Raw genomic sequence first — 17,818 nt, 5'->3', positions numbered from 1 at the left:
TTTTTCTTCCTAACATATTCTAGAGGGAGGGGTGGTAATGACCACTGCGTAGCCATCACTTTTCAAGATCCGGTTTGGAGTGGCGGGGTATTCAGCAGTTACTCTGAAACCAAACGGCAAATTCTCTGGTAACTTTTTCGACTTGGATACCAGAGACGAAATCGAACACCTTCAGTAGCCTTTGTTCACAATTTTCTGGCACAGTCTTCAGGTAAAAAACAATTTGAAATTTGACTAATTCTTCTTAGTCAAGAATTATTTGAAAGACAGCTTGTTGTCCATTTCTTGTTCCATTATTTAAAAAAGTCGTTTTTCAGTGAAGGGATTGATCAACATTGTTCCAGATAAGAGTCCGGTCTCGGGTCAATAACCCGACAAAGAAGGCTTCCCGACTCGACAGATGAAATGTAAATATTCAGATAAACATTACAACAAAATTTAATGACGAAAGACGTAAGTTTCCTGGCCAAAAAGTACGTTGTTAACTCTAAAAGCGACGAACGATTAACAAACATTCTTCATTCATTGTAAACAAGAAATTTGACATAAGGTGATCACGTGCACTTTTGTGGTTGCCTAGCACATGATTAATCTCTTTTTTTCTGACACAACATCGTGCCTTTCCCCAGGAAGTTTAGTGTTTTTACGATCGATTGTCATTAATTGATCTTTCGCTGAGAATTCGAAATTCAGAGTTTTATTTAAAAACTATGTTATTTCTCTTCATCTTTCTTTTGGCTTGCCTTTTACTGTTACCGTGTAGCATGAAATTTTTGCGGGACTTTTATTTTGCAGATTGGCGATTTTTGGGAGTTTGCGGGAACAAATTTTGCGGTGCGAGTTGTCTGAAATTTCCACTGGGAACTAATTTTTTTCGGTTTTCTGTTCAAGCAGCAAGGCCATTTTGAACTTCTATTACTTTTTGGTAAAAAACTCCTCAATCATCGAGAACAGGTGGAAAAAAGTTGGCATCCTGGAGGCCTTAGAAACTGATTAAAATGACTTTTTGATTGACTGCTCCAAGTTCCTTTCTTATGCCTCAGAAACTGGAAAAGTATTGACTTAACCTTTTATCGTTTCGTTTTGTTTGTAGCAAGCTACAACTGCTCTCTCTCTCTCTCAATGGAAATATCAAAATAAACGACCTTTTTGGCCCCACTGTATGTGGATTAAAAGCCCTTTTTACGAGTCGATGCGCGCATGCTCAGGAACGAGTATCGTAACGGGGGGAAAGAGCGTTGAACCGTTTCTGTTAGCAAAATGAATAATCGTGTGATGTTTGGAGAAGATGAAAAGGAATGGCGGGAGTATAGAGAAGAACAGGAATGGTTCGAATATACTGGAGAATGATGGAGTGCAGAGAAGAGTTTCCACAAGAGCATCCTCCCGCCAAGATTAGTTTTTCTGATACTTACGATTCTGCTTGGGGTGCGTTTGGTTAATTGCAATCGGAAGTTGATATGGTGTTCCACCAGAACTGGTCGATCGCGGAGAGTGCGCAAAGTTCGACGTGGAGGGAACTTAAGGCTCTGTGCCTCGCCTTAGAAGCTTTTGCAAGTCATCTGTCGGGTTCTCAAGTCGTCTGGTATTCTGGCAACCAGAAAGTCGCTTCTATTCTTCTAAGTAACGGCAGCTAGAAGGTCTACCTTCAATTGCTCGTGGATTCCAAGGGACCTTAACTCTGGAGTGGATGGAATCAGCAGGTTTATCGACATTGATAATTATGAGCTAAACAATGTTATATTTCAGGCCTTAGACGAGCTTTGGGGTCCTCATAGCGTGGATAGGTTCGCCCGCAGTTACAGCGCCAAGCTACCCAGATTTATCTCTAGGTTTTTTCAACCAGGTTCCGAACAGTTGTCGCGTTTTGCCAGGACTGGAGTTTTGCTAACAATTGGCTGTGTCCGCCAGTCTCCCTCATTGTTAGATTCATGAAGCATTTCGAGCTGTACCATGCCAGAGCGACCTTATAATAGTCCCCTAATGGAAGTCATCTTTCTTTTGCAATTCCTGTTCTAAAGATGGAGTCCACTGGAGCAACTTTGTCATCGACTGGGTGTACCTTCCCAAGTGCCAGGGTCTGTTCATCAAAAGGAAAGCGCGCAACTCCCTCTTTGGTCCCAGATCGTTAAACTTCGACGCTGTAGCGCTTGGAATCAATGTCAGCCGTCCCAGGCCTCACTCGTCCCTCAGAGGTTCTTGCACATTGCCCCCTGGCAAATGTAGCTCTTGTTGATAAGCGTTCCATGCCCAGGCCCCCCTCGTCTATTACATGGTATTGCACATTTCCCCTGGCAAATATAGCTCTTGTTCATAGACACTTTTCTTTTTTTTTTTTTTTTTGTTCATAGACATTTTCTCACTTGTTGCTATTTCAGATTCCCCGGGATTCACATTTACTGTTTTGTATAATGTTTTTTTCATTTCATTCTTTGATCTTAGCCCGTGTAGGTTCGCTCTTTATGCTTAGAGTCTCGTCTGTATTTCGTTTTTAATTTTTTGCAATGTAGGCCCATTTATGACTCGCATGTATGACTTGCCTGTGTTTTCTTCCTAGTATTTTCTTCTTACTGCTTTTTCTTATTATTCAGATGTGGTTTTATGATATTTTTTGTCTCCCCAGATATTTTTTGTTTGGGTTTCTAGCGAGATCAGGTGACGCTAGGAGATGATTTATCCAGGGTCTCACGGACAGATTGAAAACCACGGTCCTTTCCTCTAAGGCCTGCAGCACTTCCTTCCAGTATCACCATGCTTTTCGCAAGGGAAAGACTTCGCGGCCTGTAAGCCTAACGAAACTAGTTTGTCCGCTGACCCTTTTCACGTAGCTCTTTACTTACAGCAACCCATCGAGCAGTCCCAGTCTCCCAGCGTGATTGATTCCGCCTTTTACGACATTAAATGGGTCCATGATATGGTCGGGGTTCCCTCCCCTACCTACAACTCTGTAGTCGGGACTGTTAGGTCGGCATCCAAGACAAGTCTTGGCACTGATACTGTCAACAATAAAGAGCCTATTTCCTCAGATTTGATCCATGAAATTGTTAGCCATGCCAATCTGGATAACCCTGTTTATTTGCGTAATGTTACCATGTACGTTCTTTGTTTCACTGGCTTCATTTATCAGATTTGATGATATTTCTAGAGTCAGAAGAAGTGAAATTTCTTTCCATGACCGCTTCATGGTAATTCAAGTACATAAAGGTAAGAACGACAAGCTCCGCAGAGGGAACGAACTAGTTATTTCTGAGCTGTCTAGCCCCGCATGTTCTGTTAGTCTACTCAGGAGGTACTTAGATAAATTCCACATTCCCCCCAATTCACAGGACCTCATTTTCAAGCCCATTTCCAAAGGAAAGAGCTATGTAAGTTAATCTCCCCAGATAAGCCTATCAGCTACAGCTGTCTTCGGGATGGATTCCTGAAAAACGTTGGGGTTGACCCATCTAAGTTCGGTCTTCAGTCCCTCCATTCGGGTGGGGCTACCTCGACGGCTAATAATGGCATTAACGACCGTATTTTTCAGCGTCATGGCCTCTGTAGGTCTGCTGAGGCGAAAAACGCTTATGTTGATGACATCATCAAGCAACGAATCACAGGTTTTAAGTTTTTGCGTTCCTTTTCTCGTGCGCCCAATACTTTGTCGCTCTATGGTCACGGTGTTTGGGTTTTATTGATTCTTGCCAGGCCCTCCCAAAATAGACTTATTTGCCTATTAGCGTGTTTTCATTCGTTGTGAAGTGGAGACAAAATACCATGCCCATTGAACTTGAGTATGGCCCGAGGGTAAAGGCCCTCCTCAAGACCAAGGGTACGGTTTTTTTTTTCAAGACCGTTTGCTTTAAAGTCATTGTTTTGTTGGAGGTCTTTTTCTGGATAATCACTGTACAGTCATAGTCTGAATCCAGTTTTTCGGTGTTTATGTTTTCCTTACACATTTGTCGTCTGCCAGGTTATGGGTGATTATTGCTTTTCTTTGTAAACGTTTTCAACAATTTCAATTTGCTGCGAGAAACTTCGGACCATGGTCCGTATTCGCTACTTTCCCATTTCCATTCCTATTCCCATAATGCAATATGTTTTGGGGGTTCTTTGTGTGAAAACAATACAAGTCATATTTCCTTTGGACTGTATCATGCTTCAGTGAACTAGATATCCATTGTTTTTTTAAATGCAAAAATAACCCCCCAAAATGAACTGTATTATGAGATTTGTGAAAATAGCGAATAGCAAAGAGATCGACCAGCTATAAGTATGCCATAAACAGTGAGATTATGGCATTTTGGATTCCGACCTGGCGAGATGCTTCTGAACTGAAATATTAAGTTATATTGCCCCGACATATCTCATCCTCTCCCGTAGAAGATGTGGAATTGCTAGTTGATTGTTAAATAAACAAGAGGCCACCGGTGGTCTACACTTTGTTTGAAGGAATTTAAGCCGATTTCCTTTAAAATTCACAGTATTTCAGGGATTTTTTATGTTACAATATCTTGGTCAATGTCGAGTTCAATTCCAAAGTCTTAAGTCCACATTCCGTAACCAAACCATGTATTTAATTGCGATCGCACAATAGTTGTTCACATTTAAAACTGTTGTTAAATGTGTTGACTCCAATCAAAACCATTCAAATCAAGAAGTTTCTACAATGGTGTTTTAAAATATTTCACATTCTTTTTTTAACAATACCAGGAGAAATTAGCGCGTTGGGTTACCAGTTACCGAGTCTACAATGACCGGATATTGCATTGTGTGCAACGAAAACGTGACCCGTTTCCGGTCACACACGCAACTCTTTAATATATATTTCCCTGCGAATCCCTCGCACAGTCGTCTGTGGTTTAGTGGTCATTGCGATTGTAATGTAATAAAGGAAGCCTTAATTTGTTTTCAACTCCCTTGTTTGAGAATTAAGGATTATTGGCACCATGTCTTTAATTGTCCCAGCTCTTCTCCTTAACAAGAAACTATTAACCCTTAATTAAGGAAACAGGAGCAGAGAATTCAATTAAATCACATTTATTGGTGCTCGGAAAAACTTCAATTGCTAGGAATTAAGTCTATTTTGATATATTCAAAAACCAAAAGATTCTCCCTCATTTAGTTAACAAATTATCTAACATCGATTAATGTTTTCAGAATTCTTCATATTTAAATGTAACTTTAAACTATTTTCCTTTGATTGTCATTGTAACCACTGGTTTAACAGAGCTTAATTTATAAAAAAAAGTTTTTAAATGAACGAACTATATTGTTCACAAATTACATTAGCTGTTTGCAATGTCGTTTCTTTCACTATTATAATTTGTCTTATCTTTAAAGGACACACGAAAATGAATAAAAAAATCCCTTCTAATTTTATTGTCTCGGTGCATTCGAAAATTTTGCTATTGTTTTTAGCTATTTTTGTGTTAAACAAACACTATCGATTTTTTAATAAGCAAATGCGGCGTAACCACTTCTACGGTCACAATAAACCTTGAAGATAACTGTTTCAGCCTCGTTTTAGTTATTGTATCATGTTAAACACTTTAGTGGCTGTACGAGTTTGAAGCTATCCTGCAGAAATACCAATGACAAATGGTCTACAATCAAAGTAACTTTGAACGTTTTGTAAATGCATGTTTTCTTTCTATGCAAGTAAATTTCCTAAAGTAACGTTGGGTTTTTGTCTTATGCTTTAAATGCTTTAAATTTAGGACTTTCCTTCTTTGCCAGTCACAGTAGTGCTTCCACCTTCAAAGTCATCGCCGTCGAGATCATATCTGGTCGATTCTGCAGATGGACCGAGATCTTCGTCACCTCCATCGAGGTCAAAGAGAGATTCGGTTTGCTTTTTGGTGGAACTGGAATAGGTCTCTGATTTCAGAGCTTCGTTTTCTCGCTGCAATTCACCCATGCTGATCTTCAGAGACTGTATTTCGCCAGAACGTTGCTGATCTTCAAGGCTCTTTGTTCGTCTTTGGTCTTCGATTTCTGCTTTCAAGGCATTAATCTCTTGGGTGCTTTCTGCATACTCAGCATGCTGCTTCGAGAGTTGCCTCTCTAGGTCTTCCTTCTCGCGTCGGAAAGACAGGCTGCGTTCTGATAGCTCAGAGATTTGTTTACTGATTTCATCCGATTCAGATTCTCCTTTACTAAGGAAAGCCATCAGTTGTAGTCGAAGGTTTGTCTTTTCGCTTTCTGCAACCTCCAAATCTTTCTCAAGGCGGGTGATTTTATTTCGTTGATTGCTTACTTCAACAAGGATAAGCGCCTTTGATTCTTGGATCGATGTATTCTGTCTGCTTGCTTCAGTCAAATGCTGTTCCAAGACCGCCAGCTTATTCGCCATGTCTTCGTTTGCTCCTCGGTTAATCTCGTACTTCTCTTCTAATTCGGAGAGTCGTCTCTGATAAGTGACTACTTCTTCGCGAAGAGTTGCACTCCTGATGGTCTCAGTGTTGTAGTTTATTGTTAGCCGTTCAATGGTTTCTTGAGCTCCAATCAGTTGATGTTTCAATTCTCCGATCACCTTGTAGCAAGTCAACAGCTCCGCCTGTACCTCGTTCTCACGTTCCTGGCTGCGCTTGTAGGCTTCTTGTAGTTTGGCGTACGCACCCGAATCACCATTGTCGTGGCGAGTGGTGATGTGGATTTCATACTCGGCTTCTATCTTTGTGATTCTTTTCTGTAAGATCTCGTACTCCACTTTTAGAGAATCTTTGCCACGTTTGGCTTCATCTAGCTCTGACAGCAAATCATTGGTCTTTCGTTTGGCTGCCTCAAGTTCGATGGTGAGCCTGTTCTTGTCGGATGTCAGAATGTGATTGTGGTGCTCGAAGTCGTTCATCGTCTTCTGCATGCTGTCAAGTTTATCTTCGAGGAGCTTCTTGTCACCGTCCAAGTCGTCGTAGCTGCTCTGTAAAGTGTTGTATTTGGACTGCCAGGATGTAATATCATTAGCGAGCCGATCAGTCTCGTTTTTAGCTGCTTCAAGGTCATCTTTCATGTCGGGGAACCTTTCGACGCCAGATTCCGAACCGACAACCGACACTTGCTGAAGCAGAAGGTCGGGTTCATGTAGAGGTTCACTAAGCTCCCTCCTAACATCTTCTAATTCAACCTGCAGCCTGTGTTTTTCTTCCATCACCTGTTGTAAAGACTTTTCTATGTCCTGTTCTCTTGCCTTCAACTGAGCTAACTCATTCGCGATGTCACGCTTTTCGGATATCAGGATGTCATATTCGTTTTTGTAGTTAGCTAATTCTCGTCTTAATTTGTCTATGAGAGCTTCTAACTCCATGTTGACTTTTTCCAAGCCGTCAATTGTGTACTTGCGCTCTGACCATTCTTGTACCTGGAATGAACGAGATAAGGTATTTTTAGTATAGGTGAAGACACACAAATCGACAGATCATGGGATCGATGGCATATGGCAAACGCGCGGCTGAAATTTGGGTTTTGCCAAAAAATGAAAAAATACGTTGTTTGATTTTAGCTGATGTCTTGCCTGTCATCTACGTTGATCGGGTAGTTTCTCAAAGAGAGGCAAGTTAGAATTAGGGCTCAGTACAATCAGTATTTGAAATTTTAATATTTTGACGTTACCATACTGTTTTCAGGTCTACCGACACTTACAAGGGTGGGGACCTGGGGCCCGTTTTCGAAAATCCCGAAGAGCCATTTGTGAACTGCCAACCGCTTGTTTAGGAAAGCCGAACTTTTAACATGTTTAAGGTAACACAGGGCTCGAATTTTTCCCCTTTGTGACTGAAATACCCGGAGAAGTCGCAAATTTACGACTTGTTTTCACCTTGACCTAGACAATCTGAAAAGCGATACTGGTTTGGAAAGTGTGGAAGAACTGAGAACAGCTATGTTGAATAGGGAGATCTGGAGGTGGCGTGCTGAGTCGAGGCGTTCTCGATTTAGCTCGGCCATGGAAATAGTAGTAAAAGTTTTCACCTTCGCTTTTTCGAAACAAAAAGGACAAGCAGTCGCCACTTTGCTGCTACTTTTGCTAAAATAACATTTATTTTTTATGAAGAAATGACAAAATTATTTTGTTTCTCGCCTTGAATTTTTGTTTTTCATCTAAAGATAACGTAATTGTTGCGTAATTTGGCTGCGGTGTTACGTGTACAACTCCATTCCTTGGAATCATTCGCCATTTTCAGCGGTTTCTTTACACACAAGCATTGCGGGCTCGTATTTTGCTTTGCTAAATACAATTTACGAAATCGCGACTAAATTTTCGTATCTTGTCGCAAAATTGCGACTGGATTTTTTTCGTTAATTTCGAGCCCTGTTTAAATAAAGAGCAAACTGACTGTGAAGTTTGACGACTGAATTAAACCGTACCTGGGAATCGTACTGTTGCTGAAGCTCTCGTAGTTTTTTCTGTAATTTGGCTATTTCCAGTTTCAGGTCTTCGTTTTTTTTCTTCACTTGGTCAAGAGTGCCTCTTACATGTGCGTGCTGCTTGGCTTCCTTCTGGAGGTCGTTTTCCAAAGTTTCCATTTTGTTCTTTGAGGTTTGTATGACTCCGTTCAATTCACTCTTAGTGTTATGGTATGACTTGGTAGCTGCTTTTAAGTCCGCTGCCTTTTTATAAGCCTCTAATAGTTCCTTTCGCTGGTCTTCTATCTTTTGCTGATCATCGTCTGCTTTTGATTCAAGTTGCGACACGTTCTCTCTTGCCTTGATTAAATCTTCACTGAAATCCTTGACCTTTTGTTCGTAGGTTTTATTCATGGCTTCTAATCGAAAGATTTTGGTTTTGGCACCGTCCAAGTCTTGCTGCATTTGGGTGATTCTGTTTTTCCATCCGAGAGCCTCGTCAGAATCAATCATGTCTTTAGATTGTAAATCATCGAGTTCTTTTACCAGTTGATCAATTCTCTTAGTTTTCCACGTAGAATCTCCTTCCAACGCGTTTTTAGCTCTGTTAAGGTCAGCAAGTTTGCTTTCTAACTTGGCGAGCTTGCTTCGCAGTGCTGTGGCCTGTTTGTCTCCATCTTCTTTTTCTCGGATAATCTTCTTGTACGATGATTCTAGGTCATTAAACTTCTTGGAGGTAACTGAGTCATCTCTGAATTGGAGCATATCTGGAGATGACTGAAGGGTTTGGACGACAGCCGGTGCACCTATCTCGGAACGGCGTTTGCTTATGTCAATTTGGACCTTTTGTTCGGAGATGGTTTTTTTAAGGAGACTGATTTCCACCCTTAACTTGTTTTTGTCAGCGTCTAAGGACTTGAAGCGATTTTCCACGCTGTGTATCTTTAGTACCTTCGTGTTGACTTCATTTTGTAATCGCTCAGTTTCGGTTAAGGCGTTGCAATACTTCCTTTTTAGTTCGGCTGCGTTAGCGTTAGCAGTAGCTAAACTTCTCTGTTGGTTCTCGAATTGGTCTCGTAGCGATTTCACGTCGTGTTCAAGGAGAGCAATGCTTACGTCTTTGTCTTGTAATTGCATATTTAGATGGTCTATCGTGTCGATGAGCTTGTCATGTGCCTCTCTCACATCATCCAGCTTCCTCTTAAGTGAGGCGATTTCGTCTTTCAGTTGGTTCTCGTTGTTCCCGTGCCATTTGATCTTGCTTTGACTGTCGTCCAGTTCCCGCTCCAGATCTAGGATACGACTTTCCAGATCACGCACTTGTGATTTTAAGGATTCAAGGTCGCTTTGTACTTTTTGCAAACGATTGGTTTTTTCTGACAATTCGCCACGAAGTTCAGCCTGGTCTTTCAATGCTCGGTCCCTTTCGTTTTCCAAGTCATTGTTTTTCTGTTGTGAACGTAGCAACTCTTGGTGAAGATTCTCGTTTTGTGTGGTGGCCATGTTCAGCTTAAGTTCGCTCTCATTCAACAACTTCTTGATTTCGTATAGCTGGTTTACGGCATTTTCGCGAGTCGTCTTTGTCTGGGCCAGATTTTTTGTAGTTATTTCTAGGTCTTTCTTCAACATCTGGTTGTCACGTTCCAAAGTGTCTTTTTGACCGCGTAGAGAGGCAACAATTCCTGGGTTATCTGTCTGATCCCCTGTCTTTTGAAGACGGATGTTAAGCTCTTGGATCTTTTTCTGCAGGTCGAAAATGGTATCGTCATTTTCCTTTAACTTTTTGCTCTGTTGATCGACTTGGAACTGTGGATGTTTTATGGCATCATTAGCTTGCCTTAGCTGCTTCTCAAGCTGGGCATTCTTGTTCTTCTGATCTTCCAAATCCTTTTTAAGAAATTCTGCTTCAATGCTACCTCCTGCTGATTCAACAAAGCTTTGTCCTTCAATTTGAAATGGCGTTTCAAAAGAAGGCGCGAATTGCAGTCTGGTTATCTCCTCGTTAGCTTGCATGACTTGTTTCTCCAGGTCTTCGATTTTTTCTTCGCTAGTTTTCATGGAGATTTCAAGTGTTGTTACTTTCCTTCTTAGGGCACCATTTTCGTCGACAAGGCGTTTTATCCTGTCGCGGTTACTTGAATCCTTGCTCTCGATCAGTGTTGCTTTATCGTTGGATGATTGGTAGGCCTTTTCCAACTCTTTGATTTTCTGGAGGGCGGTTTCGTAGTCACTTTGCAAGCGTAGCAAGTTCTTTCTAAGGTTTTCTATTTCTTGGTCTCGAACTTCTTCTTTGTTTCTCAAATCAGCAATGGTTGCTTCTCGGTTATCGATTTCTTTGGTTGAGAAGTTAATCGCGCTTTGAAGTTCTGTAATCTGCTTATGAACACTCATCCCTTCTTCTCGAAGCTGACTGATTCCTCTCTTGAGTTCTTCGATTTTTTCCAAGAATGCATTTTTCTCGTTAGTCAGATCTCCAATCAGTTTTTCCAGGTTGGCAATCTTTTCGATACTCAAGGTTTGTTCTTCTAGTGATCTATCCCTTTCTCCTGTTAACTTCACGATGCGAGCCTCTAAGTCGTTTATATTCTTGTTAAGATCCAGGATCTCATGTTGTTTGAGTGCATCTTGGGCTTTGAGGTCGTCAACTTCTTTTTGTGCTTTTTGCAAACCACTCTTAGCAACATCTAGTTGACCCTCTAAGAACTCTTTACCATCTATCAAATTTCTAATCTCGTTTTCTTTCTCTGCCACTTCCTTTTCAGCTTCCTCAAGCTGCATCGTGTTTTCCATGATAACTTGTTCGAGTTCTAGATTTTGTTTCCGTGTTTTTTCCAACTTATCCAGAGCATCATCCAATTGCTTCTTAAAGGAATCCTTCTCTTTAGTTTCGTTGTCGCATTTGATCTCAAGGTCAGCTAATTGGATGTTAGCAGCTTCCAGGTCGCCTTTTGCCGCTTGTTTTCCTTCGTTTGTGCGATCATTTGCAGATTGTAGATCTCGATTCTTCTTGTTCAAGGCATTTATTTTTGCTCGGAGATCAACATTTTCCTGTTGCAGTTTTTTGTAGTCTGCGTCCATCTTTTCAATACGAGCTTTTAGGGTTTGTACCTCTAGCTTGTATCTGTTTTTGCGATCCTGACTAGCCTTGTAGAGTGTTTCAATCTCAATATACTGCGTATCATGGCTGGAACTGGCGCTATCTCGCTCCTGTCGCTCCTTATTTAAGGTCTGGATAGTGAGTTCGAGCTTACTCATACTGATATTGGTTTGCTTTAGACTGTTTTCTAATGATTTGATCTTGTTGTTGGCGGCCTCAAGGGCATTTCGAGTTGTCATCATTTCTTTTTTCAAGCTTAGGAGTTCCTCTTCAACAGCAGCCTTAGCGGATTTTAGGCGCTCGAGGGCGGCATCTTTGCCTTCGATCTCTTTGAAGTTCGACTCATCTTTCTTCTCTAGTTCATGACAGCTTGATTGAAGGGCTAAGTTTTCTTCCTTTAGTTGCTTTAGTTTGACGTTTAGGTTCTCGACTTCCTTTCTTAGGTTATCTCTTTCCTTTTTGAGACTGTCTATCTGGGACTCCTTAAGTGCCAACTTGTGTGTCTTGTTGCTGAGTTCAGTCTCCAGAGTATTCCTTTGTTCCTTGAGATCTTTAATCTCGGTTTCGAATCGCTGAAGGCGTTTGACTTGATCGTCGAGTTTGCGTTCCAAGTCCTTCTTATCCTGTCGCAGATCTTCAGCTTCCATTTTGGCAGCAAGGGTATCACGCTTCGCGTCGGCCAATTCGTTCAGCAACTTCTTTATCTTTTCGTTTAAGTCAGCGAAAACCTTGTCTTTCTTTGTAATCAGGCTCGTTAGACCGTCGTTTGCCTTCTCCAGCTGGCTTATTTTGGCCGCAAGATTATTATTTTCTGCCTTTGCTTGGACATTCTTGTTCTTTTCGTCCCTGCAGCTTTCTCTTAGTTGAGTGATCTGGTTACGTGCAGCTGCTAATTGACTCTCTAAATTATCAATTTTCCCTTGAATGTTGTATAGATCATCTTCTGCTTTCTCCTTATCCTTCTGCGCGCCTTCCAAGTCGTTTTCTTTCTGTGCAAGATCACTTTGGGCAGCTACAATATCGCGTTCGAGATCAGATTTGTCACCTTCCAGTTGGCTGATGCGCGAAAGTAGGTCAGCAATCTTTTCGTTTGCCTGATCAAGTTGTGCCTTTAGTTGATCCACTTCTTTGGTTCGATCTCTTTCCTCTAGCATTTTTATCTTGACGTTTAGATTTTTTATTTCTTTTTCTAGTTGAGCATTCTTTTCCCGCTCTCCTTCCAAAAGACTATCTTTGTCCCCAGACAGAGCCATAAAATCTTGGTAGCTGTTCTCTACAGTTTGGACTTTATCGGCAACAACAATGCATTCACTTTGTAGCTCCTCATTTCTTTTTATGGTGATATCGATTTCTCCATTCAGTCGATTAATTTCTTCATTCTTCGTACTGAGCTCTAACTGGAGCTTGCGTTTTTCTTCTTGAATAGCTGCAAGCTGCGTCTTCGTTTTGGAAAGCTCTGCTGCTATATCATTATTGTCTTGCTCAAGATCACCGATTTGAGATCTCAGTGAGGCGATTGTGGCATCCTTGATATCAACTTCTTTGCGATAAGCATCAGTTTGACGCTGTGCTTCAGAGAGCTGGCCTTTGAGGCCATCTAGCTCGTCTTTGAGTTTGTTTACCTTGTCAGCATGCTTCTTGGCTTCCTCTTCGAGAACTGCTTTCGTGGTCAAAGCATCACTAAGCTTCGTCTCCGCAGCCTCAAGTTTCTTTTTCAGGTTCAAAACTTGTTCTTCATATTCTCGCTTCTTCTTATCCATGGCCTGCAGGTCAGTTTCCAGCTCTGAGTTATTCTTCAGCGCGTCATTTAGATCGTTTTCAGCACGATTCTTATCTTCGAGAGCTTGCTTTAGATCTCCTTCCAGCTCTGCCAGTTTCTTGTTTCCATCCATCAGCTCATCATGGAGATCGTTCTTTTCGTCTTCAAGAATGTTGCTCTGAATGTTGAGTTGTTGCACGTCTTGTTCTTTCTCGTGAATGTTTCCTTCAAGGCGGCGAATTGTCTCTTTCAATTCATCGATAACCTTCTTTTTCCTGGCATTATCATTCTTAGTTTTCTCGAGACTGCGTTGCGCTTCTGCCACCTGAGTCTTGAGTAAAGTGATCTCTTTTCTGAGTTGGGCAGCCTTATCTTTTTCAGCTTCTAAATCTGCCCTCAGCTGAGCCTTTGCTTCATTGGCAACATTAAGCTTTGCTTCAAGATTCGAGTTGCTCGCCTTTAATGTATCAATTCTCTGCTCCAGGTCATCGCGAGAATTTTCACTTTTTTCCAGAGCCAGTCGGAATTCCGCGACCTTCTTCTCCAATGGCACTATTCGCAATTTGAGGTCGTCTCTTTCTTTTGACGTGGTGCTGTTGCGGGATTCTAGTTCATTGACCTTACTCTGGTGGCTTCCTACTCTGGTGCGCAGCCCATCTACCTCACTCACGTTTGAATCATGTGAGGACTGAAGCTGTACATACCTGGTGTTGACATTCTCAAATTCACTCTCCATCTCGTGTATGTGTGCGCGACAACGTACCAGTTCATTCTCTAGTTCCCTCACCCTGCTTGTGAACTTGCCATTCTGGCTTTCAAGGGTCGCTACCCTGCTGTTTACGATGGTTAGCTCACGTTGAAGATCTTCATTGGTACCTTTAAGAGTGTCAATCTGCGCCTCATATTCAGCAATTTTTCTGTTTGACGATCGGACCTCATTCTCGAGTTCTTTAACATGCTTCGCTTCCACGTCAGAGTGCAATTCGCTTTGCAATAGTTCCTGCTGGAGCTCCTCAATTCGATCATTCAGTGTGCCATTCGCCTTCTCGTAGTTGTGGATCTGCCTGTTTTTATCTTCTGCGTCATCTCGGAACTTGTCAGCGACACGCTTATTGTTCCCAGCTTCTGCTTGCATACTTAGCAGCTCGCCTTTGCTATTTTTTAGATCATCTCGAAGCTTCTCTAGCTGCCTTTTAAGATCGTCTCGCTCCTTTTGGGAATTTTGAAATTGCAACTCGAACTTCTTCACTTTCAGGTCACATTCCTTTTTGGTTGCGTCTAGATCGCGCTTTGCTTTATCGAGCTCGCTCTGCAAATCGGTCACATTACTTTGCAATTTGAGATTCTCTTCTTGCACATTTTCCCATTCGTCGCCTGAATTCTTCAGCTTGGCTTCCAACTCAGTTATTTGGAAGCTGAAGAATTCATCCTCCATTGGCGCAGACTCCTGAATAGTGGACGCCGATTGGCTCACAATCTCTTCAGAATCACGAGTGTCTAATTCCCGCTGTAACGCTGCCTTGTCAGTCTTCAGCGAAACTATGATGTTGGTTTTGTTCATAATGTCGAGTTGCATCACTTCCAATTCACGTTCGCGCATAAGGAGCCGTTTTCTGAGGGAAACAAGCTCTTCATTCAGCCGGTTTCTTTCGCCCCTGCTCTCCTGGAGCTGATCCTCTGTCTGCCTTTTCTGACGCTTTAAGTTCTCAATTTCCTGTTTTAGCTGTTGCACCTTTGAAGAAAAGAGTAAATGGTCAGCGTTGGTGAATTGGTGAGATTCTGGTAGCTCTGTCATGACTTCGCAAAGGGATGGTCAGACAGGCAAGGACTCTTAAAATTGATTTACTGATTCAATTAACAAAGCACCCCCTCCCCCCACTCCCCCCAATAAAGAAAAACATTTTTAATGTTGACAGTTTCCCTTACTGCCAGGCATCTTTATATCAAAATTAGTAAGCAGAATGTCAAGGAATGTTAATTAATATGAACCTATACAGAGAAACTGACACTTATTAAAATGTCATGGCATGTTATGACTAAATCAAACAAAGTGCGCAACGTAACGTTGTTTTGACTCCTCCCAGGATCCCATGAGTAGGAGCTTGCCTTTCCCATAAAAGCCATGATTCAATCATTTGGCGTATCTTTCTACTTTTAGTACGCCACGAGTTCTTCGGCTCTACACGCACTGTTTACAATGGCAAATCAGAATAAAGTTAATACTAGTTGACCTAAATGGTAAAAATGCTGCCGAGGGGAAGGGAGATGTTCAATTATGCTTGAGGTCATTTAACGACGGTTCGTGCATGGAATGGAGCAGGGACAGTACAAAACGTGGACCCCCAAACTGGACCCCCAACTGGACCTTCTAGACCCCACTCAAGAAAAGAAAGAAAACAAGCTGTTCAAGTTCTTGTTCAGTTCTTGTTTGAAACCGTTTGGCTGCCATGACTGCGTAAACATTATTTGCTTGACTTGGCTGGCATACAAATTTGCCGCTGTTTCAAAGGTGCACGACCTGATCACGTGCGAGTCGAAAGTTCAAGTCATTGTTTCCTTAGGGAGTTAGTGAGTTTTGTCCCATAACACGTGACACGTTCTCCTCCAATCGGAAAATGTATTTGAGTTGGGAGGTATAAAAAAGTATGTTACCCAGTATCCGACCACTTCAGTTTAAATTTGATGTAATTTAGCCCTGAAACAATAAATTTAGTCTGTAATATGAGAAAACAAGCCTTGCGTTTTTACCTTCGTTTCCGCCGGTAAAATATGTCCATTGCTGCCCAGTATCCGACCAGCGAGCCCAGTATCCGACCACAGGAATAACAGAAGAATTAAACGTAACTTTCGGCTTGGAAGAGATATTTTTGTATCCCTTTGCTCTTGCAAAGTACTTTGGCATTAGAATCCGACTTCCGAACTGAGCATCGTGAAAAACTGACGGAATTCCGTTCTAACGTCTGCTTCCAGTAGTTATGCAAAATGCGTTGTGAAAGCTACACACGGAAAATAATTCTGTTCGATAAATCAATGAAGAAAGTTTCATTTGAGCTGCTTCAGAGTAGTATTACACAACACACAGATCACTTAAAGTTAACGATATGAAATTAATCACCACTGCAGCTTATACAATGATTTTTGCACAGTAAACAAAACACTGGTCGTGTTCTGGCCACGCTAGTGAAAAAATTGTTGATAATTCTGGCCTCCGTTATCCTAGGAACAGTTCATTACAGGAATAACTGAAAATTGTTCTAACTACTTGTTTCTTTGAGAATACACACTGCAAATATGGAAAGGTTCCCTCAAATATATCATGATTTAAAAACTCTTTCTTCGACAGCAGTCGTTTTACTGCGCAGTGAAAAGCGTAAATATTAGTCAAGAAAACTTCACTCACCTGAGCAGAACGGCGCCCTTTGCAAATGATCCTTAACTTGCATCTCAAAGCTCAAATGTTCGGTTTCCTTTCGGTATACCTCGTTTTCCGTAAACTAATTAGGGCGTTGCAAAAATTGAAATTATTTTTTAAGTGGTCGGATACTGGTACCGGTCGGATAGTAGGCAACATACTGTAGTGATTCTGAGGTAAAGATTATAAACTGAAAAGCCTTCTTGAAACAGTTTCTTGCAGAACCGTATTTGAGCGGCATTTTAATAGCAGAGTTACTTATTTTTCGATAAAAACTACTGCAAATAAAAGGCTTTCAAAACAAGTAGGTATTTAAAAGTCACATTTTGATGGACTTGAAAAACTTCGCCGATGTTCAAGAATGGACAAACCAAATGATACGCCGGCCTAAAAAGGCCAATTAATCGTTTAGCAAACAAAAGATAGATCACGTCAAAAACGCCAAAGAATATTGGAGAAAAAAATTACTGAACACTTGAAAGCGATGAGACTTTGTTTACATTTTTCTTTTTCATAGTCGCCCGGAATCCACATCTCTGATCAATATTAGAACTTCGTTTCGACTGTCAAATTGACTTTGTTGTCAAAGATTTTTTTTTTTTGTTGATTTTTAGTCTCTGAAATCTAGCCAATTTACAGCGACTTTTCAGTGCAATTTTTATCCTTTCTCCCACAGCGAATAAGAATATATCTTTTCTGGGTGTGTCGCGCGAAATCATTAGCATAAGCATTGAAATATTGATTTGTTTACATTGAACGTGTCAGAAATCTATCAAAATAGTAAAGTAAAACCACACGCCGTAAGCTATTCTGCGGAGAACGCAAAGGGATTCAAACGCCTGCTCTTGAATATACACTTCAAGTAACCGTTACAACAAACGCTCATCTACCGGCATAGACCGCATAGACCACCACCTACTGTACCTCGCTAGCATGGTGCCTCTTCAGCCTATTCGTCTCCTCTCGGTGCTTTCGATACATCTGTTCAAATTCGTTGAGGTAGCCCTTAGCTTCAGAGATGTGCTGCATGGTGATATCGTTGCCTTTGCTTGAAAACCCTAGATCAGAAGCCTTGTAGGTAACTGTTCGTTTGACTGAAGGAGACGACGACCTTCGGCCACCGACGCCCGCGTCCAAGAACGTCTGCTCCATCTCCGACATGATTCAATTCAGTGCTGGTGCTATTAACCAGAAAGAAGATATCTTTGCTAATACACGGACGTCAAGC

At 41.5% G+C, this 17,818-nt stretch overlaps 1 protein-coding gene across 1 annotated transcript; it reads right to left on the bottom strand.

The window, feature by feature from the left end:
* Positions 1-4,801: 4,801 nt before the first annotated feature.
* Positions 4,802-17,751, bottom strand: LOC137997791 (uncharacterized). The gene is made up of 3 exons (XM_068844043.1): positions 17,515-17,751; positions 8,344-14,910; positions 4,802-7,339 (listed from the first exon to the last, which is right to left on the bottom strand). Exons 1-3 carry the CDS (start codon positions 17,749-17,751, stop codon positions 5,696-5,698), a joined length of 8,448 nt encoding a protein of 2,815 aa, XP_068700144.1. The 3' UTR covers positions 4,802-5,695.
* Positions 17,752-17,818: the final 67 nt, after the last annotated feature.

This window comes from Montipora foliosa, chromosome 3 (genome assembly GCF_036669935.1).
Source record: "Montipora foliosa isolate CH-2021 chromosome 3, ASM3666993v2, whole genome shotgun sequence".
In the NCBI taxonomy this organism is placed as follows: Eukaryota; Metazoa; Cnidaria; class Anthozoa; order Scleractinia; family Acroporidae; genus Montipora; species Montipora foliosa.
Note: the sequence above shows the minus strand (reverse complement) of the source record. Positions and strands in the feature narration are given on the sequence as shown.

What these genes read in the sequence shown, in the direction of transcription:
- LOC137997791 (XM_068844043.1), bottom strand. Translation starts at nt 17,751, where the DNA reads ATGTCGGAGATGGAGCAGACGTTCTTGGACGCGGGCGTCGGTGGCCGA. An exon ending in AGAGGCACCATGCTAGCGAG is followed by an intron (nt 14,911 to 17,514) that starts GTACAGTAGGTG and finishes TTTTCTTCAAAG; the next exon opens with GTGCAACAGCTAAAACAGGA. An exon ending in AGCAACAGTACGATTCCCAG is followed by an intron (nt 7,340 to 8,343) that starts GTACGGTTTAAT and finishes CGTTCATTCCAG; the next exon opens with GTACAAGAATGGTCAGAGCG.